The sequence below is a fragment of the Molossus molossus genome, unplaced genomic scaffold, assembly GCF_014108415.1.
Source record: "Molossus molossus isolate mMolMol1 unplaced genomic scaffold, mMolMol1.p scaffold_m16_p_19, whole genome shotgun sequence".
NCBI lineage: Eukaryota > Metazoa > Chordata > Mammalia > Chiroptera > Molossidae > Molossus > Molossus molossus.
Window position 1 is genome coordinate 31234219 of NW_023425354.1, and position 23999 is coordinate 31258217.

At 43.4% G+C, this 23999-nt stretch overlaps 1 protein-coding gene across 8 annotated transcripts in view; it reads right to left on the reverse strand.

The window, feature by feature from the left end:
- Positions 1–233: 233 nt before the first annotated feature.
- STAT3 (signal transducer and activator of transcription 3) overlaps positions 234–23999 on the reverse strand; it is a 63993-nt gene continuing 40227 nt past the window's right edge. The window contains exons 4-24 of one of the 8 annotated variants that reach the window (XM_036269555.1): positions 23619–23717; positions 20608–20703; positions 20362–20443; positions 20072–20166; positions 19752–19903; positions 17632–17790; positions 17389–17481; positions 16488–16547; positions 12973–13002; positions 12780–12873; positions 12630–12677; positions 10687–10770; positions 9480–9578; positions 9211–9346; positions 7979–8031; positions 7655–7749; positions 7396–7535; positions 6679–6888; positions 3248–3290; positions 2850–2912; positions 234–2253 (exon numbers count right to left, since the gene is read on the reverse strand). In XM_036269555.1, the coding sequence (XP_036125448.1) occupies positions 2888–2912; positions 3248–3290; positions 6679–6888; positions 7396–7535; positions 7655–7749; positions 7979–8031; positions 9211–9346; positions 9480–9578; positions 10687–10770; positions 12630–12677; positions 12780–12873; positions 12973–13002; positions 16488–16547; positions 17389–17481; positions 17632–17790; positions 19752–19903; positions 20072–20166; positions 20362–20443; positions 20608–20703; positions 23619–23717 (1893 nt within the window). In that variant the 3' untranslated portion in view covers positions 234–2253; positions 2850–2887. Of the gene's footprint in view, positions 2254–2849; positions 2963–3247; positions 3291–5034; positions 5174–6185; positions 6402–6675; positions 6889–7395; positions 7536–7654; positions 7750–7978; positions 8032–9210; positions 9347–9479; positions 9579–10686; positions 10771–12629; positions 12678–12779; positions 12874–12972; positions 13003–16487; positions 16548–17388; positions 17482–17631; positions 17791–19751; positions 19904–20071; positions 20167–20361; positions 20444–20607; positions 20704–23618; positions 23718–23999 lie in introns of those variants that run through there. The other 7 variants (XM_036269554.1, XM_036269548.1, XM_036269549.1 and 4 more) reach the window with 7 other exon arrangements.

Consider the following 23999-nt stretch of genomic DNA (forward strand, 5'->3'; position numbering starts at 1 on the left):
TCCTTACCTGGAGGCTGGTGACTAACATAAGTTGGGGAGGATTGCTTGGTGCCCCAGAAGTGGGCCTGGGTCAACTCAGGAACCAGAGGCTAAGAGCAGGATCCGCCCCCTCCTCTGCAGACGCAGGCGTGACCTATGTGCAAGGCCCCTCAGAACTGAAGCTGGGAAAAGGGAACCTCCACCAGCCAGAGACAGAGCTGCCACGCTATCAGACAGGTCCTATATATTTTTATTTTTGGAAGTTGAAGTAGATACAGCAATATACAAAAAAAAAACAAAAAAACAACAACAAAATCCCCACAATAATATAAATTTTTACACTATGAAGTATACATTGGAATTTGATGCAGTGGCCAAGGCAACAGCTTACAAACCACTGTATAAGTAGGTTAAGCAGTCGATGGGAATCCTTGGCTGGGCTGGGGTCAGGCAGGAGCAGACAATGGAGAGAAAGTGGGCAGGTCCTGGAGGATTTGGTTTTTTAAGGGAGCGGCTGAACCAAGTCTCAGCTCCTCTCAGAATTTTGCTACAATCAGAGTTTAACTCAGATATACATGCTGCCTCAAAGCCCCGAACTTTACAATGTCTGCTCCAGAGAAGCCCGATCTTTTCCCCAGGTCCCTCTGATCTAAATCTTCTCTCATTTTATGAGTCAAGCTTATTATGAACAAGAGTGCTGCTAGAGAAGGGAGAGCCCCGTACAACCTGCCCACTGTTCTAGGCAGGAGCACGGGGATGGCCGAGGGCAACCCGTTTGTCTTGGAGAGAAGGTCCTCATCCCCTTAATTCAGAAACTGGCTAATTTGGGTAAAACAAACAGCATGCCATAGAAACTCTGATCAACTGACACAAGGTTTTCTGCATCACCAGAGAAGGCCCCAGTACAAAGACCACCTAATACGCTCCGAAGGGCACAGTAAATTCGACCTGTTCTGCCTCATCTGTGGGGCCTCGATGGGGAGGATAGTCACCAGAGTTGGGGGGAGGCTGGGCGCATGCTCCCTCACACAGGGACAGATAGAGCCTATCCTTTGGCCCTGGGTTAGCCAAGGGGAGAAGTAGTTACAGGTGCTATGGGCAATCACCAAGAAACTGGGATAAGAACCACATTCCCTGAGCTCAGCCAGGCCCTTGGTTGGGGCCCCACAGTCTGAGTCATGTTCAACCTGTAACTGTCTCCCTCTTATTCCAGGTCCTGAGACCAGGATTCCTAAAGCAAACAGAACAAGGAACCTTTGGACACTGCAAGGAGCCATGCCACAAGAGGGGTCAGGTGGACTGGGGGGAGGAAAGGGAACTGTCCCATTCCGTATAAGGCACCCACAGAACACCCAGGCTCTGAAACAGGAGCGCAAGTCCAAGAGGAAAGGGAGGGCAGGTTATAAGCACCCCTCTGCCCAGCCTTACCTTATGTGCCCAATACATAAAAGGGAATATAAAAACTCTGTTTATTAAAAAAAAAAAGTCTAGAATGTTTAGGTTCTCCTTCAACCTTCCTATTTCAAAACCAAAGGTCAAGCTACAGCTCCAGATGTCTTTTAAGGGTTGGATCTGAAGCCCATTTCGGGGTTTATATAAAGTATCAGCCTGAAGAAAGCTGAACGCCTAAAGCACCAAGGAGGTTATTGACTGAGTTTTCTTAAATACAGAAAAAGGCTATGCTGATACAGTATTTTTGCCCTTTAATGATTATTATTTTTTAATTTAAAAAGAAACCTAGGGGCTTTGAAAGTCCTCTCTTTTATTTGGATGTTAGCAAGGTTAAAAGTGCAATGCCAGGGGGATGCAGCTGGAGGCAGCCTGTGGCATTAGCTTACAGAAACAGGCAGAGGGATGCCGCTGGCACCGGGAGGCACTTGTCTAACAACAACAACAAGCTGCTGAGAAAGGAGGGCAGGGGAGCAAAAACACACATTTCCTTTTTCTCCCTCTGGCCGCCCTTCCACATCCCCTGATCACAGTCTCAGAGAACGCTTTCTTATTTGTCTTTAGATAAAAGCATGTCACCCACATTCATTCATTTCTCTATTTGAAAAAAGTGCCCAGATTGCTCAAAGATAGCAGAAGTAGGAGATTAAAACAAATCTGGAGCCACAAAGTTATGAGTTCAGATGCTCTGGGTTTGGCTGTTTAAAGTGTGGTGGAGCACAGGCAGGTGCCTCCGCCATCTCTCTCCGCGGCTGCGGTCCTTGGCGCCTCACATGGGGGAGGTGGCGCACTCCGAGGTCAGCTCCATGTCAAATGTGAGGGACTCTGGAGGGACAGACAGGGAGAGTTGGTTCAGTCACCTGAGCCCTTCAACAGGCAGGGCACACACCCCTAACTCTTCGGGGGACAGAGGTTCAGGCCACCTCTGCCATCCAGTCTCCTGCCCCTTGCAGCCAAGACAGGGTCATATAATCCAGATTCACTCTCCTCCCTACAGGGTCTTGTCCTCTGGAAGGGTGTAGTACCCTTCCTACCTTAACTCACTCCCAAGTCTATGTTTCGGGAAGACCCGGGCTGCCCGGGTGAACGCGCAGCCTAGAGCACAGGTGGCCACAACGCGGGAGGGGCTGTAAGCCGCCAAGCGCACAGCAGATTTCAGACTCTGCGGAACGCCTGGTTCATTTTTTCTTACGCGTTGAAATAATAGTATTTTGGATGGGCTAAATAGAAGATATTCAAGTGAACCTCACCTGTTTTCTTTTCACTGTTTTTAATGTGGCTACTGGGAAATGTACACTGACCCCCAGCGCGGCCGTTTCTGCCGGACAGCGCTGCCCTAGAGCCCGGCTACTCAGCGGCCAGTTCTCGGCTCCGCATGCGGACATCGCACAAGGGGGCTCAACTGCCCTCCAAATACTCACCAAACTGCCCTCCTGCTGAGGGTTCAGCACCTTCACCATTATTTCCAAACTGCATCAATGAATCTAAAGTGCGGGGGGACATCGGCAGGTCAATGGTATTGCTGCAGGTCGTTCTGTAGGAAACGGGGAGCGGCGGGAGGGGAGAGGGCCAGGTTGACAAGACACAATGGATAAAAAAAAAAAAAAGAACAAAACACACACACACAAGCCATCAAACTCTGGTCTCCAACAGAAAAATAAAAGGTCAAGCTTTTTAAACACACAAGGTCACTTTGAGGACTAAACACAGCCCAGGGCCTTCCAACCCTTTGCAGAGTAACTCTCACCTACTGTCCCATTCCCGGGGGTAACTGAGGACATTAGAAATGAAGGCAAAATTGGGGAAGGAAGCCACTTACGGTGTCACACAAATAAACTTGGTCTTCAGGTAGGGGGCAGCACCTAGGAAGAGGAAAACGGGGCTTTACTGATCGTGACCCCATTCTTGACACAGGCCAGAAGGACGCCGGCTGCCTCACAGGGCTGCCCTGAAACTCACTCCATGCTTGAGCAGAGACTGCTCTGAACCTCCATCTCCCTTCAGGGCTGCCCTTCCTCACTGCACACTATTTATGTTCTAGGTGCTTATAGTTTGGAAGGAAGTTCCATGAAGTTTTCCTTAACTAGAGACTTTTCAGCATACCCTTGTCGTACCTGACCCCAGAAAAATGCCAGCCTTGTGTTTATTCTTTCCCTGGATTATGTAAACATTTAACTGCCTGGATGTGGTCTCAGGATAGTATGCTGGCCAGGCCCTATCACTCACATGATTTCTCTACATGCAGGAGCAGAGCACATGCATCTGGGCCTCCTGTTCAGATACCAACGCCACTGAGTTTTTAAGAGGATGTGAAGCCTCTAATGCTCGTGGTTCCAAAGCTGAGAGTTACACCTTCTATTCCTATTGGCGCCAATCTGCCTCTATTACATTTTTAGATGAGGGTATTGGTTACTTTCTAGTTGGATAACTACATCACACAGAAAGCAGTCTCTCTATAAAGGAAGATGTTTATGGTTCATACAAAGGACTCTGGACTGGAAACAGGAGGCCTAGGCAACTTTAGTAGCGAAGAACCTAGAGTGAGGCGCTTAATTTCTCATGTATAAAATAAATGGGAGTGGGAAGAGGGAGGTGCCTATCTCTGTCATTTATAATTCTTTGTCTATAGTTAAACATATGAGAATTGGAATAAATGCATTTTAGGTGCTAAATACTTACACCAAGAGGTCAAGGAAACTTGGAGACACTAGCATGAAATTTTGGGGATTCAGATGAACAGATCATGTAGGATGCATGGGGCAGGGTGGGTGGGTTGAGAGAAGTACATTTATAAAGCTAGGAGCTTATATAGAAACTGAGGAATCAGAAAGTATAATGACAATCAGAGAAAAGGCATTGCTATGGGGTCCTTAGATCCCTGCCACCTGTGTTTATTTTTGGCCAAGAAATAGATTCATTCAGTGCAGAATCCAAAGAAGCTACTGAGGCAGGGTTCTGACACCCCAGACAGAAGAGGATTTAATTCCCCAGGGATCAAGGTAATGAAGAAAAATAGCTAACGCCTGAGATGGAACAGTAGAAGCACAGGAAAACGAAGACTAAAAGCCAACTTATGGTTCCATACAAGGTTGCAAATGTTCTTCATCCAATTTGCAAGGTACAGGATTTGTCATTTCTAACAGGGGCCTCTGTCCCAAAGCCATAAGGAAATACTATGTGGGCTTATGGAGAAGTAAGGAGGAGAGAAGAGTCCTGGGAAGACCATCTATCTCGGGGAGACAGTAACACCTTTGTGACTGGAATAGAAAGGAAACGGCCACAGACCCATTTCCCTGAGGATGCCCATTTCAATACAGGGGCTCCAGCCTGGCTGGTGTGGCTCAGTGGATTGAGCGTCGTCCTATGAGGTCCTGGCTCGATGCCTAGTCAGGGCACATGCCTGGGTTGCAGGCTCCGTCCTCAGTAGGGGGTGTGCAGGAGGCAACCGATTGATGTTTCTCTCTCACACTGATGCCTCTGTCTCTCTCTCAAAATGATAGATAGATAGATAGATAGATAGATAGATAGATAGATAGATAGATAACACAGGGGCTCCACACACCCCCCGCACACCCCTACATTCCCCCTTGACTCCATCTTCAGGCTCACACCACATTGAACCCCTCCCTGCACAATGCTTACAGGAGACAGGCAAAGCACTCAAGTAGTTAGTTCCTTTTTTGCGACTGGCATCTTGCCCCTGAGGAAACACCGATGTCTCCAAGCAGGAAGGGACCTTGCCTCCCTGTCACACAGGAGGGGTAGATGGTAATAGAAGGCACAGCCTCAGAGTGGGAACTTGGATCTTGAAAGCATAATTAATCGAAGGACAAGCACATGGACCTAATTGTCCTCTGCAGAAGGAACAAAGAGCAGTGTGACAGGGCCTGATAAACAGATCTCCCAACTGAAGCACAACGTGGAAGGAGAGATAAGTAGCAGACAGGAAGTGAGAGTTAAACTCTTCTAGTATATGAGCAAAACTCAAAACCAGAACAAGGGGAAAAGGAAAGTCAATTATCAATTAGCTCAAATTCCCTCTTCCAATTCCAACTCTTTCAGCCCCAAGAAATCCTTCAGAGGGAATTCCTATGAAAAAGTGGGAGGGAAGCTGGTGGATTTGTATGTGAGCTATTTGTGCAAAAACATCTTTCAGAATCAACTGGAGCAGGGCAGTTAACCTCAAAGGATCACTTTCAGCCACTTTCGGTTCCAGGATTAAGAAAAGTTACATAAAAACAAAAATGGCAAATCACAGATTTCCTCATCAGGATCTGGACAGAGAACCCAGAAGGTCAAGAGCAGCAAACGCTGATGGGAACAGACTAAGGGGTTCTCCCCCTCCACACTGATGACAGTGTTAGAGATTATAGGTTTAATGTAAAAATAATTTGCATATAATTTACATGAACACATTTTATTTTATTTTATTTTTTATCCTCACCCGAGGATATTTTTCCTTTTTTTTTTTTTTTTTGTACAGATAGAGTGGGAGGGAGAGAGAGGAAGGGAGAGAGAGAGAGAAACATCGACGTGAAGGGACACATCGAGTGGCTGCCACCCGCACGACCAACCAGGGCCGGGGACAAACTGCAACCGAGGTACGTGCCCTTAGCGGGAACCGAACCCAGGTCTCTCCGGACCGCAGGCCGACGCTCTAACCGCTGAGCCAAACTGGCCAGGGCACATGAACACATTTTAAAAAATCTTTTCAAGAGCTACACACTCTAAATGCCAACTCCCCACCCCTCCCACCAGTTACCATCATGCCTTTCGATCACCTCTCCCTGACGCTGCTTTCAGACCATGTTTCAATGCTGCTAACACTCATTTCCTCCAGAAAGCTTTTCTTCATCTCACTCGACACTGCTTACATTGTTCGTGATGGGGAAAAGGAAACACACCAGACTGAAGTCTGGGTCACAGACCTTCCAGCATCTACTATGTGGGAAGCACTCTGCTGGCTGGGCATCCTGTTAGTGAAGAATTCTGTCTTTACTTTCTCTTTGCAGCATTTCGGAAACATATGGGGCATGAGGTGCTCCCTGGGAGCAGAGGCTAGTGACTCAGAGTCTTCTCTTCTCTCTAACCCATTACTCACCCCAAAAGCATTCACTACAAAATTCTTTCCCATAAAGGGGAATAAAGATCACTGGTTCCTCGGGCACTCACCTGTCTCCACGGGTCCTACAATTTCCCAATTTTCCCCAGATTTAAACTAAATGCCTGACATGGAAAATCAACAACTACCTGGGTCAGCCTCAGGATGCTCCTGGCTCTCTGGCCGACAATACTTTCCGAACGCCTCCTCCTTGGGAATGTCAGGGTAGAGATAGACCAGTGGAGACACCAGGATATTGGTAGCATCCATGATCTTATAGCCCATGATGATTTCCGCAAAAGACATGTTGTTCAGCTGCTGCTTGGTATATGGTTCCACCGACTGGATCTGGGTCTTACCTGTCATGGGATATGGGAAGGGAAGATAATGGGACCTATGGCTAGGTAACTTTAGAGAAAACTACCTGATTCATTTTTCCTTGAGAGGAAAAGACTTAGGCCAACCTAACACTTGAGAACCTGAATCCTGCCCAGTCTCCTGGCACTGTGAGTATGTTCAGCAGGCTTCCAGAGAGGCTCTCCAGCTGGGTCACAGGTAATACCCTTGAAAAACTACTTGCATAAGATATATTATCAGGGTAGGTAAGAAAGGAAATATAGAATAAAACTTAAATTGCAAATTTCTAGGCAAATATTAGCCCCTGGAGCAAGCAAAACAAAACTAGCAAACTAATCCTTCAGCTGGAAGAAGTTAGAGAAAAGAAGTTACCCAAGTGTGTTTTGCACATCTCAGGCAGGGGGTGCAAGGCCACCTCTGCCCACCAGGAGGCAGTAGGTGCCTAAAACTAACAGCAGCCATGGTGGTAGCAGCAATGGAGGGGGGTTGGGAGAGGCAACCAAACTTACCACTGATGTCCTTCTCCACCCAAGTAAAGGTGACACCTCCTTCTTTGCTGCTTTCACTGAATCTTAGCAGGAAGGTGCCTGGGGGCTTGGTGCTCAAAATGGCCCTCTCCCGTTCCTTGCTAATAAAGCCCATTATGTACCTGGAGCCAAACAGGAATAAGAAGGTTTGAGTTGAAGGGGTCCCAGCCACTGGCCTGTTGAGACAGCAGGTAACTTGTTACATCTGTGTACTCTACCAGACACAAGAGTGTTAACCTACCCTTCATTCCAAAGGGCCAGAATGTACTTTTTCACAAGGTCAATGATATTGTCCAGCCAGACCCAGAAGGAGAAGCCCTTGCCGGCCATGTTTTCCTAGAGAAAAGAATAATGGGAAAGCCAAGTCTACCACCATCCCAGATTTCTTCTTCCTAGAGACTCAATTCCACCAACATGCTGAGGCCTATCTACCCTCAGGTCCTACTGGCTGCTGGACTAAGAGTCTAGGGCCTTCAGGCCCAGCACCCTCCACAACAACCTCACAGGCGAGCATCAGCTCCCACACCTATTCCCAAGAGGTGATGGCAAGGAGTTAACTACTTACTTTGCAAAATTTAGCCCATGTGATCTGACACCCTGAATAGTTCACACCAGGTCCTGAAGGAAAAAAGAAAATAGTATAATTTCCAGCTTTGAATCAAAATATTTTTTTTCATTTTTTTATCTATTGATTTTAGAGAGAAAGTAATGGGGAAAGAGAGAGAAACATCAGTCCATTGTCCCACTCATTCATGCATTCATTGGTTGACTCCTGTACATGCCCCTACTGGGGATGGAAACTGCAATCCCAGAACATGTGGACAACACTCCAACCGAGCCACCTGGCCGGGGCAAGATCTTATTTCTTTTTTCTTTTCTTTTTTTTAAATCCTCACCGGAGGACACTTTTCCATTTTTTGTTCAGATATAGTGGGAGGGAGAGAGAGGAACGGAGAGAGAGAGAGAAACATCGATGTGAAAGGAACACATCGAGTGGCTGCCACCCGCACGACCGACCAGGGCCGGGGACAAACTGCAACTGAGGTACGCGCCCCTAGCGAGAACCGAACCCAGGTCTCTCAGGACCGCAGGCCGACGCGCTAACCGCTGAGCCAAACCGGCTAGGGCAAGATCTTATTTCTTAAAACAGAACACACACTCATGTACATTTGTTCTACAATGGGCCATGAAATCATTGATTTTTATGCATTTGAAGGTTGCCATTATGTGCATACGCACACACACACCCCCAACCCCATAAGTTCAGCACCCTCCTCTCTGAGTTGTTGTTTAGCTCAGCAGAGGTGGTAGATGATACACCAAGTCCCCGGTGCTTTTCCCTAGCCTTGCATGGTGGCCCGGGGATCAGCAGCACACACACTAAGCTGACAGCTGTGGTTCCAGGGTCACATTTAGTGGCAGCACAGGACAAAGCTACTTACAGCCCAGGTAGCACACAAAATATTCTACTAAAATTTTTTTCCAGGGAGAAAAATTAAAACAAACCTACAGTTTATTGAAGAAATGGACAGGGATGGCAAGCCTATAGCTCCACCTTCTAACACACGCTGGGAGGGTGAGGGAGATGTCACCAAGAGAAAAGAAATCTGCTTCCCACCTCATAAGAATGATCACCGGAAGGCAAACTTCCTCTGCACCTAAGTTCCCCACCTGCAAGAGCACGTTTTCTGGCCCTGGCACAGAGTCTTGCTCAGTAAACTTTCCTAAATGAACAGCCCCATAGGCCCAGGTTCCTTTTCTGAGGAGTGCAAGAGGGAGAAGAGGTAAAATGCCGACCTAGGAGTTTCTCTGCCAGCGTAGTCAACTGCTCGATGCTCAACCCTCGCTTCGTGGTGGAAGAGAACTGCCAGCTCAGCACCTCGGCCACCTGATCCCAGGTTCCAATTGGGGGCTTCGTGAAGAAGTTCACGTTCTATTGAAAAGAACACATTTGCTCATTTAGATGAGTGTGATGCCTGAGGACCCACATGAGGTACCACAACCACCTCTGGGCAGTGAGGAGTCAGAAGAGAGGCAGGTTTTCTTCCAGAGGAGAAGGCACTAACCTTGGGGTTGTTGGTCAACATGTTATACCACAGGATGGACGCCCAGGCATTTGGCATCTGACAAATGTTGGAAATCACCACCACTGGCAAGGAGTGGGTCTGTGGAGTAAGTGGGAGATGAGTTGGGGGTGGGGATGAGTAGAAGGCCCCCACGGCTTCACAAATCTCTTCACCAGTATCTCCCAGGGATCAGAATAAACAGCCATGCTGTGAGCCACACCCACTGCCACCAGAGTAGGAAGAATGCTGAACACAAGACTCAGGTTGTTGTCTGATCATAACTAAGAACTTGTAAAATCTGACTTGCTCACAGCTGGACTCACAGTCCACAGATTCGTCAAGAACAGAAGCTATGCCCTGGAGGTTTGGCTCAGCAGTTAAGAGCACCAGCCCTCGAACCAAAGGATCTCCGGTTTGATTCCCAGTCAAGGGCCTGTACCTGAGCTGCAGGTTCAAATCCTGGCCCTGGCAGGGATTGTGCAGGAAGCAACCAACCAATGTGTCTCTCTCACATCGATGTTTCTCTCTCTGTCTCTCCCTCCCTCTGTGCCACTCTATCTAAAAAAAACTCAATGAAAAAATATCCTCAGGTGAGGATTAACAACAACAAAAGAATAGAAGCTAAATCTGCCCATTAAAGAGAGAGGTCCCAGAAAGCAAAGGCTAGGATTCCTGCTTTTCAGGTGTATCTTTAAATTAAAGATTAAGAAAGATAGGAAAAGAGAACGCAGAGGCCATGATTTTCTGTATACTAAAAACATTGGCTGTTTAAAGACTGTTTTGCCCAAACTTTAGAAATTAGTTATCATCAATTTATTTTTTCTTTTTTAAACTTATCTTTATTGCTTAATGTATTAAAGATGGCCTCCATTTTGTGCCCCCATTTAACCCCTCCTCCCCGATTCTACCCCTCCTTGCCTTCCCCACACTATTGTCTGTGTCCATTGGCTATGCATATATATCATCAATTTCTAAATACAGATTTTCTTATCAAGTTTGCTTAAAGCTGAGTATACACATATCTTCTAAGCAAGACTACACTCTCAGATGGGACGTTAAAGATTTTTTTGGAGAAAAATAAGCAAAAATGAACACAGTGTTTTACAAAGTCATCGCTCTACCTTTTGTAGGAAAAGTCCCATCTAGGAGTTTTTGTCTGTAGTCACCCCTGCATGTAGTGATCTCCCCATTCTGTGGCAGAACTCACCTCTAGGTCAATCTTGAGGCCTTGGTGATACACCTCAGTCTCAAAGGTGATCAGGTGCAGCTCCTCGGTCACAATCAGTGAGGCCTACAATATCAAGAAGGACATTTGGTACCAACAGCCACAGTGGAGGAGAATAACATGCCACAGCCACACTGCACTAAGCCGGGTGATCCACCAGGTGGCCACGGACGAACTGCCATGGACACAACTCTATGCACATGTTCTCTTCAACACTAAGACTCGTCAATGCTACAACCCTCATCCTTAACTTTTAGAGTTTTATAGTATTGCAGAGATCCAATAGACCCAATTTATAAAATGGGTAAGGCACAAAGAATAACAAAACAATGAATGCCTGTGTATCCACCACCCAGTTTAAGGAAAAGACCATTACCACTGAGATTCTCTGGGTGTCCCTCCCCCCTCAGATGTAACTGCTATTTTATCTTTTGGGTTTATCATTTCCTAGCTTTTCTTAATGGTTTGACCATATTATATCTCTAAACAGTGTAAATATTGTTTAGTTTTAGATATTTGTGAACCTTACATGTATGGAATCATACTCTATGTATTCTTTGGTGACTCACTTCTCACACCATTGTGGTTGCGTGCATCAGCAAATTATTCATGTTCACTGTTGTATAGTATTCCATCACATGGCTGCACCACAACTCATTTATCTCTTCTGGTGGTGATGGGCATTTACGTGAGTTCTATTCGGGGCTTATCATCAGGCTGCTGTGACATTTGTACATGCCTCCTGGTACACGTGTGCAAAGGTTTCTTTATTGTTAAATCCCAGGAGTGGCACTGCTGGTTCACAAGGTATGTTCATTTTATAATGCCAAATTGTTTTCCAAAGCCACTCTAACAATTTATACTCCCACCAATAGTACAGCAACCTTATTTTGAACAAGCGTTACCAATGAAGTCTAAGAAACAAAATTCCAATTCATTTTTAAAATATTATTTTTCAGGTTATGAAAGTAATATGTGTTCAATTTAAAATGCAAATATTAGAGAGATAGTATAGAGTAGTCACAGATACTAATAGCAGCACAAATAAATAAGCTCTGCTTAGGGTATATTCCTCTAAAAATTTTTAATGCACAGATGAACAGGCAAGAAACAGTGTCATGTATTTTTTTAAAAATAAATATACTAATATACTACTTGGAATATTTTGCATGTTGCTTTTTTTTTTTAAACAAACGTGCCACATACATTTTCCCATAACATTGCACATAAACTATTTCACTCTTTACTGTCAAGTACTATGAATTCAATTCATTTTTCTTTTTTGGTTTTCTAAAGGCCTGCTATGTTTTAGAGAAGAGAGAAAAATGGCTTGGGGACAAATATCAGAAAAAGAACAGAGTGTCATCATTGTTTTAAAATATTAAAAACTAGTTTTTGGTCACATTTACCTTTTTATTTTTCTAAGTTTATTCTTAACACTAAGAATCCAATAATCTGAATCAATGGTAGGCAGAGAAGAATAAGGGGGATAAAGAACAGATAAGTTTTGCTCTTTTTCTTTTGAAAACCGATTAACTCAGATTTATTACAACCTTCTATTCCACCTCAGTGAGAAAAACAAGTCACCAAAAATACAGCCAAGCAGAGTCAGCTGGCAAAAGCTGGAAGAGGAATCTGGAAAGCCCCGGGCCAGGTGGCAGGCTTCTTTTCTACTAAATGGGTGTGGGTAACGCAGCAAGGGACTTTCCACTGCTACTTAATGGAGAGCTAACTCCTGGGACAATCAAGGAAATGCTCCAAGCCCGAGAACACCCGGAAGATGAAGCTTCTGATCATGTCATTTTGGCTCACAGCGACTTTTCTGAATGGCTACTGCTGAAACAGCAGGTTGGCAATTCTGGGTCCTTTTTCTTCCCCCTCAAAGAACACCCTCTCAGCTGGCTTTCATCCCCAACACAACTTACATCACAATTGGCTCGGCCCCCATTACCACATCTTTGTTCTCTCAGGGTCTGTAAAAAAAGCAAAGAGCACCTCTGTCACATGAAGCTGTCCCCTACCCACTCCCTCTGCCAGAGGCCCTAGGAAAAGGGGACCAGGTTTCTCCTGCTTACCAAGTGTTTGAATTCTGCAGAGAGGCTGCCGTTGTTGGATTCTTCCATGTTCATGACTTTTGTGTTTGTGCCCAGAATGTTAAATTTCCGGGATCTGAATCACAGGAGAAAAACCAACCACATAAGTGACTGAGTGGCTAGAGGACAAAATTAGATTTAACAGAACAAAAGGAAGCCTCTAGGCTGAACTTACCCTCTGAGAGCTGCTACATCCCCAGAGTCTCTGTTAAGAACACAAACCCAGTGTTAATAAAACAGGCCCCATGTTTCTTTTTTAAAAATCTACTTTAAATGCCTATAATTTATTCTGATAGAAAAACTGCTGTGCTGCTGGGAATTTCTATAAACTATTCAATTATATTTTATATGTGAAACATAACAACCCTGTACGTGCTTAAGTAGTAGACAAAGCTGTTTGCCTACCCAGCATCAACTGTCCTCTTCCTAGCAGAACTTTGATTCTGCTCAGGTCCCCTTCTCATATCCCCACCTCCAGGGGATCCTGAGCATTAAGTCCATCAGAACATAGCGTGCTCACAGTCACAGTGCAGTGGTCCACGGGGGTGAAGACATGACCTACATGGTCTTAATCAGACTGGGAAGGAATTACATCTCAGGCTGGATTTACATTCCATAGCTTCAGCTGAACATTAGAAAGGGAGCATGTAGCCTTTAATACAAGCAACCATGTTGCAACCCAGAGAAAACCTTGCAATGCAGGTGATGCTTATGATGACAGAGAAGGGACAAACTGGGTTCTTGATGCTATCAATGAGTCACTGATCTCACCATCAGGAACTTGTCCTAACTCTGCATTTCCAGTTATACTGGGTTGCCAACTTCCTTATTATTTAAGTCACACTGGATTTTCTGTAAAGGTTTACTGTTACCTGCAACTCAGAGCATTGCATTTGATATACTATTCCCAGTATGTCCACTGTCCCTTACCTCTATGTTTTTTAATGTAGTCTTTTTATATAGTCACATTTCTTGGTCTTTTCTTTTTTTATGATTTTATACTGTTTTAAAAGCCCTTCTCCATTGCTACATATTCACTTATATTTTTTAGAATTAATAATTTTTTAAAATTAAATAGTGCATTCCAAGTGGGTTTACAGAAGAAAACTGATCAATTTTTAAACCATTTGAAAGATGTATTTCCATATATCACATTTTATTTTTATGTATTTTTTTTTTTAATCTTTAATGTTGAAAGTACATTTTAGAACTTAAGAGTCCTCATTATCAGGAAAGTCTCCCTATGTTTATTTAACCTGTTTCCAGCTGCCTCCCCCATGTCCCCTACTGGGGATTGAGCCCGAAACCCAGGCATGTGCCCTGACTGGAACTCAGCAAGCAGCCTTTTAGTACATGGGACAACACCAACCAACTGAGCCACACCAGCCAGGGTGAGATAATGTTTGTTTTAAACATGTAAATACATCTGGAATTTATTCTCAGGGACAGTAAAAAGTAAAACTAGCTTCTCATTTGAATCCCCCAATACCAAGTTGTACCCAAACCACTTAATGATTAATACATTCTTTCCTCACTTATTTGAGGTATCATTTTAAACATACATTAATTCCTTATATAAACCTGAAGTCTACTTTTAAATTTAGAATTTTGTTTTCATGATTAGTTTATTCCTGCCCTAGTAACATACTCATTTAGTAACTGAAACTTTGAAATACTTTTTTTTTTTAATCCTCACCCGAGGATATTTTTCCATTGTTTTTTTTAGATAGAGTAGGAGGGAGGAACAGAGAGAGAGAGAGAGAGAGAGAGAGAGAGAGAGAGAGAGAGAGAAAGAAACATCAGTGTGAGAGAGACACATTGATTGGCTGCCTCCCACATGACCTTGACAGGGGCCAGGGATTGAACCTGCAATGGAGGTACATGCCCTTGAATGGAAATTAAACCTGCGGCTCTTTGGTCTGCAGGTCGATGCTCTAACTGCTGAGCCAAACTGGCCAGGGCTGTAATACATTGTAATATCTGGTAGGGCTGCTTTTCACACCACATCCCATTATTTTTATTTATTTATTTTAAATATTTTTGAGCCCTAGCAGGTTTGCTAAGTGGTTAGAGCACCGGCCCGGGGACCAATGAGTTGCAGGTTCGATTCCCGCCAAGGGCACATAGCTTGGTTTTGGTTCATCCCCCTGCCCTGGTCAGGATCAAGCGGGAGACAACCAGTCGACATGTTCCTCTCATGTCAATGTCCACCCCCCACCTAACCCCCCCCCCACGCCCCGGCCATGTCCCTCCCTCCTACTCTATCTGAAGATAAATGGAAAAAATATCCTCGGGTGAGGGTTTTTTTAAGAAAAAAAAAAAAGGTTTTGAAAGTAGAATGGTGGTTGCCAGGGGCTGGGATGAGAGGGAAATGGGGATTTGTTGTTCAATGATATAGTTTTGACTTTGCAAGATGAAAAGGTTCTGGAGATCTGTTGTACAACAATGTGAAAACACACAACACTACTGAACTATATACACTTAAAAATGGTTAAGTTGGTAAATTTTATGTTAAATTTTTTACCATAATTAAAAGTAAATAAATCCTTTATAAAAAAGCTACCTGTGGTTATTTTTTTTTCCATCTAAGATACAACTTGAAAAGTAAGTCAAGCCCTGGCCGGTTTGGCTCAGCAGTTAGAGCTTCGGCCTGTGGTCCAGAGAGACCCACTAAGCGGTTCCCGCTAAGGGCGCGTACCTTGGTTGCAGTTTGTCCCCGACTTTGGATAGGTCGTGTGGGTGGCAACCACTCAATGTGTCCCTTTCACGTTGATGTTTCTCTCTCTCGCTCCTGTTCTATCTAAACAAAATATCAAAAAATGTCCTCGGGTGAGGATGATAAAAAAAAAAAAAAGAGAGAGTTTTAAAAAATCTCATAGAAAAAAATCCTATTTGCATTTTGGTTGGTGTTGTATTAACTGAAAAGGATCAACATCTTTATAATAAAATTCGAAGCCTACAATCCAGGAATATGATTTGTCTCACCACTTTTTACAATCTCCCTCCCTCAGTAAAGTGTCATAGTTTTCTTCAAATAGATCTTAAACATTTCATTTAAGCTGATCACAATATATTTTTACTTTTTTTGCTTATTGTGAGATAATTTTACTATTATAATTTCTAACTGGTTAATGCTAATATATGGTTAAAGTTACTAATTTTGCTTATTTATTTATTAAACCTACTACCTTCCTCAAGTCCTTTATTTAATTAGTAATTATTTCCCAGTTTATTCTGATGAAATTTCCAGATAAATAATTATATTACCTAAAAATAAGAATATATTTTCTCTTTTCTAATCTCTTCCAAGTGTATGTGCCTTTTAATTTTTGAAAGGTATTGTCAAATTTTGAAAATTATTCCATCGTGGTGAAGCGTAGACCAATTTCCCCATTATATTCTCAGTTTTACATAATATGAATAAATTATATTTACCAGTAAAAAAATTAAAGAAATGGAGGGACTCAAAGTCACAACAGCAATCACAACTCAAATCGGTACACCACTAGCTTTGTGGTTTTGTTCAGGCACGTAAATGACAACGCTCTGCAGGTCTTATGAAAACTTGTGTTCAAAAAAACAAAGATCTCTGAATGGAGATAAAGTCTCTTAAGTTCACAGGTCTGTCAAAGTTCTCATTTCTCTGTCATTTAAAAAAGAGAAAAAAGAGCTAAGATAAGGAGTACTTACTTGTCAATGCACACTTTAATTTTAAGCTGATAATTTAATTCGGGGAATTTGACCAGCAATCTATTTCAAAAAAAAAGAAGAAAAGGAAAATTCTGAGCAAAGAAAAAAATAATCTAGTTAAAAAGAAAAAGTCAGTAGGCACTCCCCCTGCCCAGCAACTTCTAGCTAAAGAATTATAAAATCCATAACTCTTCATTTCTAAGAGGTAAATAAATGACAATTCCAAATTCCTCTTTCTTCCAGTTCCATCTTTGATCTTAAGTATCACCCCTTTAGGCTAAAGGTACTGAAAAAAAGCCTAAGAACTTGGACAGAGTTGTGAGAGATTCACCAAAGGATAATAAAAGCCATTTCATAAAAAATATTACAGGAATACACACCCTGCAGCTGGTTTTCTTCCTATTAAACCTGAAACCCAACACCAAACCAATTTCGAAGGGGGGAAATTTCACTGCAGAAGGGCAAACCCCAGCATACCTGTCTGACTTGAGTGTGAAAGTAACACTCCACCCTGCAGGCCCACCACCCACCCGCCCTGTGGTCCCCCTTAGCTTCTATATCACTAAGCCTTACTCTTTTCCCTTAAAATCCTCAAAAGTAGGCTCAAAGAACAGAAAACAATTGGTATTTTTCCCCTTTTGAAGGGCAGAAGGAGACACTGTGGTCTCAGACTGTAGGACTGGAATCACAGGAATATGCCTGGTAACCTCAAAGAGATGACTGTTCCTTAACTTTTGACAGAAGAAACAAAGAGCAAGTCGATATCATGCCAATACATTCCATACCCGCCATAGTACTGCCTGTGATGCCTGTGAAGAACAACCCTGGCCACCAACGCTGCTCTGTCCTAAGAACATCTCTTAATAAAATAGCTACCAAAAGTGGAAGTGCCTTGGCCCACCTGACTTTAGTAGTAAACTGGACACCAGTCTTGATGACCAATGGCCGGTCGGGATGCATGGGCATGCAGGGCTGCCGCTCAACCACAAAGGCACTGACAGAGAAAGAGAAGGACAGCAGTTTACACACTACGCATGGGCCAGTCTTCATTCTGTGCTTCTGAAGTGAGCCAGTCTCTGGTTTAAGGAAATAACTGGGGCGGTGGTCGGGGGGGTGAGGGCAAGGGACAAGGATTCTAAGTTACCTTTTCATTAAGTTTCTAAAGAGCTCCACAATTCTCTCCTCCAGCATTGGCCGGTGCTGTACAATGGGGTCCCCTTTGTAGGAAACTTTTTGCTGCAACTCCTCCAGTTTCTTAATTTGTTGGCGAGTCTGAAGTTGAGATTCTGCTAATGAGGTTATCCTGCCAAAAAATAAGAAAGTTAGCAGTTACCTGAGGGAGGCTACACAGGTAAATGAGGAGAATGAAATACTGCAGAAAAAAACACCACTATGCAGTCCCCTAAAATAATAACTCTGTTAAATATCTCCCAGGAGCATAAGTTTGTTTTTTTTTGTTTTGTTTTTTAATCCTCACCCGAGGACATTTTCCCATTTTTTTGTTCAGGTAGAGTGGGAGGGAGAGAGAGGAACAGAGAGAGAGAGAGAGAAACATCGATGTGAAAGGAACACATCGAGTGGCTGCCACCCGCACGACCGACCAGGGCCGGGGACAAACTGCAACCGAGGTACATGCCCTTAGCGGGAACCGAACCCGGGTCTCTCCAGACCGCAGGCCGACGCTCTAACCGCTGAGCCAAACCGGCCAGGGCTCAGGAGCATAAGTTTTGACACATCTTCCTCTGTGCCTACCTTCTTCTTTGAAATGTAACATTTTAGGAGGGGATTATTTTAACAAGGCAAAATAAATTCCCCCTTTTCTTATTTAATGCTTCCAAATTATACACATACAAACGGTAAATTTCATGTGATGTATATTTTACCATCAAAGAGAGAAGGTGAAAGGTGCTGGGAAGAGGGGAAGGGGTGGGACAGGGCAGTTGATGGGACTTCTGAGCCCCCTGACTCCCTTCTGGCACTTATATTCTCCCATTCCAGAACTAAAGCTCTTTGGTTCCCTGATCAGAAACCATTTAAAATTGCTTTCAGCCCTGGCCGGTCTGGCTCAGCGGTTAGAACATCGGCCTGTGGTCAGGAGAGACCGGGTTCGGTTCCCGCTAAGGGCATGTACCTCGGCTGCAGTTTGTCCCCGGCCCTGGTTGGGTTGTGCGGGTGGCGGCCACTCGATGTGTCCCTTTCACGTTAATGTTTCTTTCTCTCTCTCTCTCTCTCTCTCTCCTCTTTTCCTCCCTCCCTCCCACTCTATTTGAACAAAAAATGGAAAAATGTCCTCAGGTGAGGATAAAAAAATAAATAAATAAATAAAAAATAAAATAAAATTGCTTTCAGTAAATTAACAAAACTCAGAGTTATTGAAGATATGAACAAACAGGCATTCTCACATAGAGTTGACTTAAATTTCCAATTTCAGACTCTGTGTATCTGGGTTCCCATTATGTCAAGTTTCTCCTAGTTTATTTAAGCTGGTGCAACCCATTCATTATTGGGCCTTACATATCAAGGGTGTTCATACAGTTCTGCCAGAAGAAGACGTAAAAGAGCAGATCACAGAAGAGCATATAAGGAACAATCCCACTAGTGTGAAAACATTCAGATTTCTATCTTTATGTGTATATGTACAACAACAGCTGTCTAGAGTAATGGTCACCAAAATCTTAATGAAGTAGCTCTGAATAATTCCATTTCAAAAGACTTTTCTTCTGTCTATTAATTTTCTGAATTTGAACTTTCCCCCCTTGTGTCATTTTAGATTATTAAAGTAACTGAAACTTAAAATCTAGCCTAGCCCTGGCCAGTGTGGCTCAGTTGGTTAGAGCATCATCCTATACACCAAAAGGTAGCAGGTTCGATTCCCAGTCAGGGCACATACCCAGATTGTGGATTTTATCTCTGGTCGGAGTATGTGCAGGAGGCAATGGATCAATGTTTCTTACATCTCTCTCCCTCTCTCTAAAATCAATTTTAAAAAGTAACAAAAATAAAATTTATCTAAAATTTAGCCTAGTAAATACAGTTAAACCAAAAGCTTTATTTAAATTATAAAATAGATTTAAAATATGGTAATATTAATACACTTTTATTTTTAAAATTAACCAAATAAAGTGAAAGCTTTAACTCTTAGAGCTAAATTTACTGTTAAAGTCCCCACCTTTGAGATATAATACCAACTCATTGAGCCTATAGTTATGACCATAACTTAGCACAGCCTTCTAGAAGGAAAGGAGAAACTTCTTTCTCTCTTACCAGTTTTCTAGACGATCTAAGCAGATGTTGGGAGGGCCTCCAATGCAAGCAATCTGTTGCCGCCTCTTCCAGTCAGCCAGCTCCTCGTCCGTGAGAGTTTTCTGCACGTACTCCATAGCTGACAAAAGCCCCGCCAGCTCACTCACGATACTCTGGTTGGAAACCAAAACAAAGTCAGAAAACATTTCCTCAGACGGTCTCTAACCATATGCTGCAGTCATTTCCAGAGAAGGAACTTGGAAACCAGGCAGATTCTGCCATGAGATGCCGAGATCCCCAGGTGAGTGAGACATGCAGGGGGAGTTGTCCCATGTTCTTACTCGCCGCATCTGGTCCAGTGCAGTCAGCATCTGTTCTAGCTGCTGCATCTTCTGCCTGGTCACTGACTGGTTGTTTCCATTCAGATCTTGCATGTCTGTGGAGGTAGGAAAAACTCCTTGACCTGAGGGAACACTCCTATCCTTAGTAACTAGGCTCCCTTAAGCAACAGTAGCCCCTAAGGACACCCACCCCCAAAGTCTGAACACAAAATCAACACAAATAAGTCCTGAAACCCAAGTAACATAAACTCACTTTCTACAGACTTTTAATGTCTCTAATATTCACTTGCCTCCTTGACTCTTGAGGGTTTTATAGTTGAAATCAAAGTCATCCTGGAGGTTCTCTACCACTTTCATTTTCTGTTCTAGATCCTGTTCAAACAAAGAAACAAATATAATAGAAAATAATTCCTTGGGGAGAGGGAAAAGAAAGTCTCTGAGAAGAATGAAAATGAAGTCAAAACCTCAAAAAAGATACAAGCAGAACCCACAGGCAAGGTCCTCAAGAAATGTCCTTCTCCCCAGACTTGTTTTACCTGTACTCGCTTCCGAACATCCTGTAGGTGCTGCTCCAGCATCTGCTGCTTCTCTGTCACCACGGCAGCTGTGGGGTGGTTGGCCTGGCCCCCTTGCTGCCAAAAAAGGGAGTCGACACAAGTGAATGTGGGAAATATGGGGAAAAAATATCTCTGTCCAATCTTCATCCCACTGCACTGCCCTTCCTGTTTGGTCTGAGATGCTGCTGCCATTGTGAAGGGAGGGGAACAGGCAGCGTGCTGGCTGTTACAACGGGCAGTTCTGCAGTGGCCAGCTGTCGGTGTGGTGTCTAGGAAGCTCTCGCATAGTTTTACCTGTGTCCTTAGCCTTTCAACTCCTACTCTGTGTATTGCACTAGGAGACCACATATTGAGCTAAGACATGATCCCTAACTTCTAAAAGCACATTCTAGGTAAGGATGTAAAAAACTTCAGAACAATTTATGACAGCAGATTTTGGATGCCTAATTAAAGGTATATAGTGTCCAATACATTTCTATGGGATAATAAATAACCATTCTTTCCTGGATTGAAATGCCGTATCAAAACATAGTATCTTAAAGTAGAAGGGGAGGCTGGTACCTTAAAAATGTCAAATAGCTCATGAAACTTAAAAATGATACGTTTTGTCAAAGTAATAGTACCCTATTTTTATCTTCTGATAAAATTTTTTTAAAAAGACCATGTAAAAGCTGTGGTGATCAAGGCAGTGTCATACTGGTACAGGACAGAGATATCAATCAATGGAACAGAACTGAGAGTACAGAAAAGATCTTATATACCCAGTGCAACAAGTTAGAAATTCACAGTTGTCTTTAATTTCAGAATCACCAGGTCCTCCTGGCTCTACATTCCATAATCTCAAATCCATCTCTAGTGCCACTGGCTCAGTTTCAACCCAAACTGTTGATCTTTTTGTCTCTAAACTCTCTCACTTGCAATCTGTTCTGTACACTGCTATCAGAAGTCTCCAAAATAGATCTAAACATGCCAGTTTTAGAGAGAACCATTCTCTCCCTTTTCCATGGTCCCTACCCAAGCCCACAGAATACAAACTACCCTTAGAAGTTTTGAGAAGGCTACCTCCACCCCTACTTATTCTCTTCATAGCAGGTGACTCATCTGATTGGTGAAACTGGGAGACAGACAACACACAGAGATCTTCAAAGAACCTGGCACTCTAGCTGGTGCCTCCTCCCACTCTTGCCTTCCTGGGGCACATCTGGGGCAGGAATGAGGGCCTGAAGTCTAGAAGCAGTTCTAGAGGCCAATCTCTGTGTTCAGTGGGTGTGAGTCTATGGTCTCTGAAGCTCCATATGGCTAGCTGGGGAATTGCTGCTCTATAAACCCAGTCTCTTCACCCCAAGATCTAACTCAGGGGCAGGGGGCAGGCATCAGAAAGCCCTATGGCTACCCACCCAAGCCACACTTTCCAGTCTTGTTTTACCTACAATACAGCTGATATCTTAATCTGTATTCGACTCCCATGTCTATTTCTCAATTGGTACTGCACTTAAAGGGGGAAAAATAGATGTGATTATTATCACCTACAGAAACCTACCTCTAATACCTTTGTAAACTATGGTCTCTCACTGCTTCCAAGTATAAACATCTCAGCTCAGCACAGACAGATGTTTCACACAATCTCGTAACAACTTAAACCTTCCCTTCCTGGGCTTCAGTCACCCCAAAACACCCACTTTTCCCCAATACAGCATGTTTTCACACTCTACCTCCCCACATGCTGTCCACTCAGCCAAGCCTGTGCTTCTGCCCAAGCACACCTGAACTCAGTCACCTTCAAACTCAATTTTGCTCTCCTGGGTTACATTATTCAACTTCCTTAGGCAAAATGACCCACATCCTCCTGTATGTTTTTTGTACAAAGAGTGTTTGTGTACCTATAATCCCAATTAGACTGAGAGCTCTGCCCTGGCCAGTTTGGCTCAGTGGTTGGAGTGTTGGCCTATGGACCAGAGAGTCCCGGGTTCGGTTCCCGCTAGGGGCACGTACGAAAAAAAAAAATAGACTGAGAGCTCTGGTAGCAGAGATCATGTCTACTCATCCTCCTATCTCCTTGTGCTTTACCCATAAAAGACACTTAAGAATATGCCAGATGATGTAAAGAAAGAAAATAACAGTGAGGCTTGTGTTAAGGCCTCAGATCTCCAACTGGGACTCTATGTCACGGGCTGCAAACTTTCTAAGGGCACGGTGGTAAATATTTTTGGCTTTGTGGGTCATATAGGCCCTGCCACAAGTACTCAGTGTTGCCATTGCAGCACAGAAGCAGCCACAGACGATGCACATTGTAATGTATGTGGCTGTGTTCTAAAAAACTTTATAAAAAACAGACAGCCTAGAAATCTATCATAGAGAAACCAAAGCATGAATATATAAAGATATAGAGAGAAACATTGCAGTAGTACTTATAATGGGGAAAAAACACCAGAATGAAGTGAACGTCTATTGAAGGAGGGTAACTGAATAAAGTATAGCAACTCTACACCACAGATGATAATGCAGCAAATTTAAAATAACGAGTTAGCTTTATATTACTTCACTTAGGAGGATTTGCATGATATAACATCAAATGAAGACAGCAAGGTGAAGGGAAGTAAACCCATTAAAATATAATGTGTGTGTGTGCATTTTATATAGTTTATATGAGCCTGGAGAAAGGTGTGATGTAGCAGCTTATTAATGTTGGTTTCTTGGGAAGAAACAATAGAGGGAGTGAGTGATCTTTCACATATTTTAAAAACTTTTTCCTTGTACTTTTCTGTAATGTTTTTAAAAATTTTAAGGGGAAGAATGCATTATATACTCAGGATAAAAATAAAGTTATTTTCATTGTATAGAATTAAAAAAACCCAAAACACCCAGTTGACACCCACTTTTATGCTGGAGCACAGTGTATATCCTAACAACCATATATACAAGCAAGCACGTCTTATTACACAAGAAGGGAAGCACATCTTCAACAGCACTTGTTTCTTTCCAGGTCTTACCTGGGCTGCAGTGGCTGCGGTTTGGAGGAGGCGGGACTCTTCCCACAGGCACCGGGCCACAATTCGGGCAATCTCCATCGGCTTCTCAAGATACCTGCTCTATAAATAGGAGAGACGGAGAATGAAAAGCACTGGTAGACTAAAAAGATGTGGACCAAACTTTGCCGACTTAAAGCTAAATTCCTCATAAGCTGAGCATTACATTTACTACATGAAGCAATAGAACGAGGGCCTCAAGTCCTGGCTGCAATCAGTGGGAGATGAAGAGGAGGAGAGAAGAAAAGCAGTCATGATGAGCTGTACTACTGTGAGAGAAGGCATATCTTCTGATTGTTTGGACAGTCTGTTATCCTGGTCTTACAGGGAGGTAACGCACTTTGT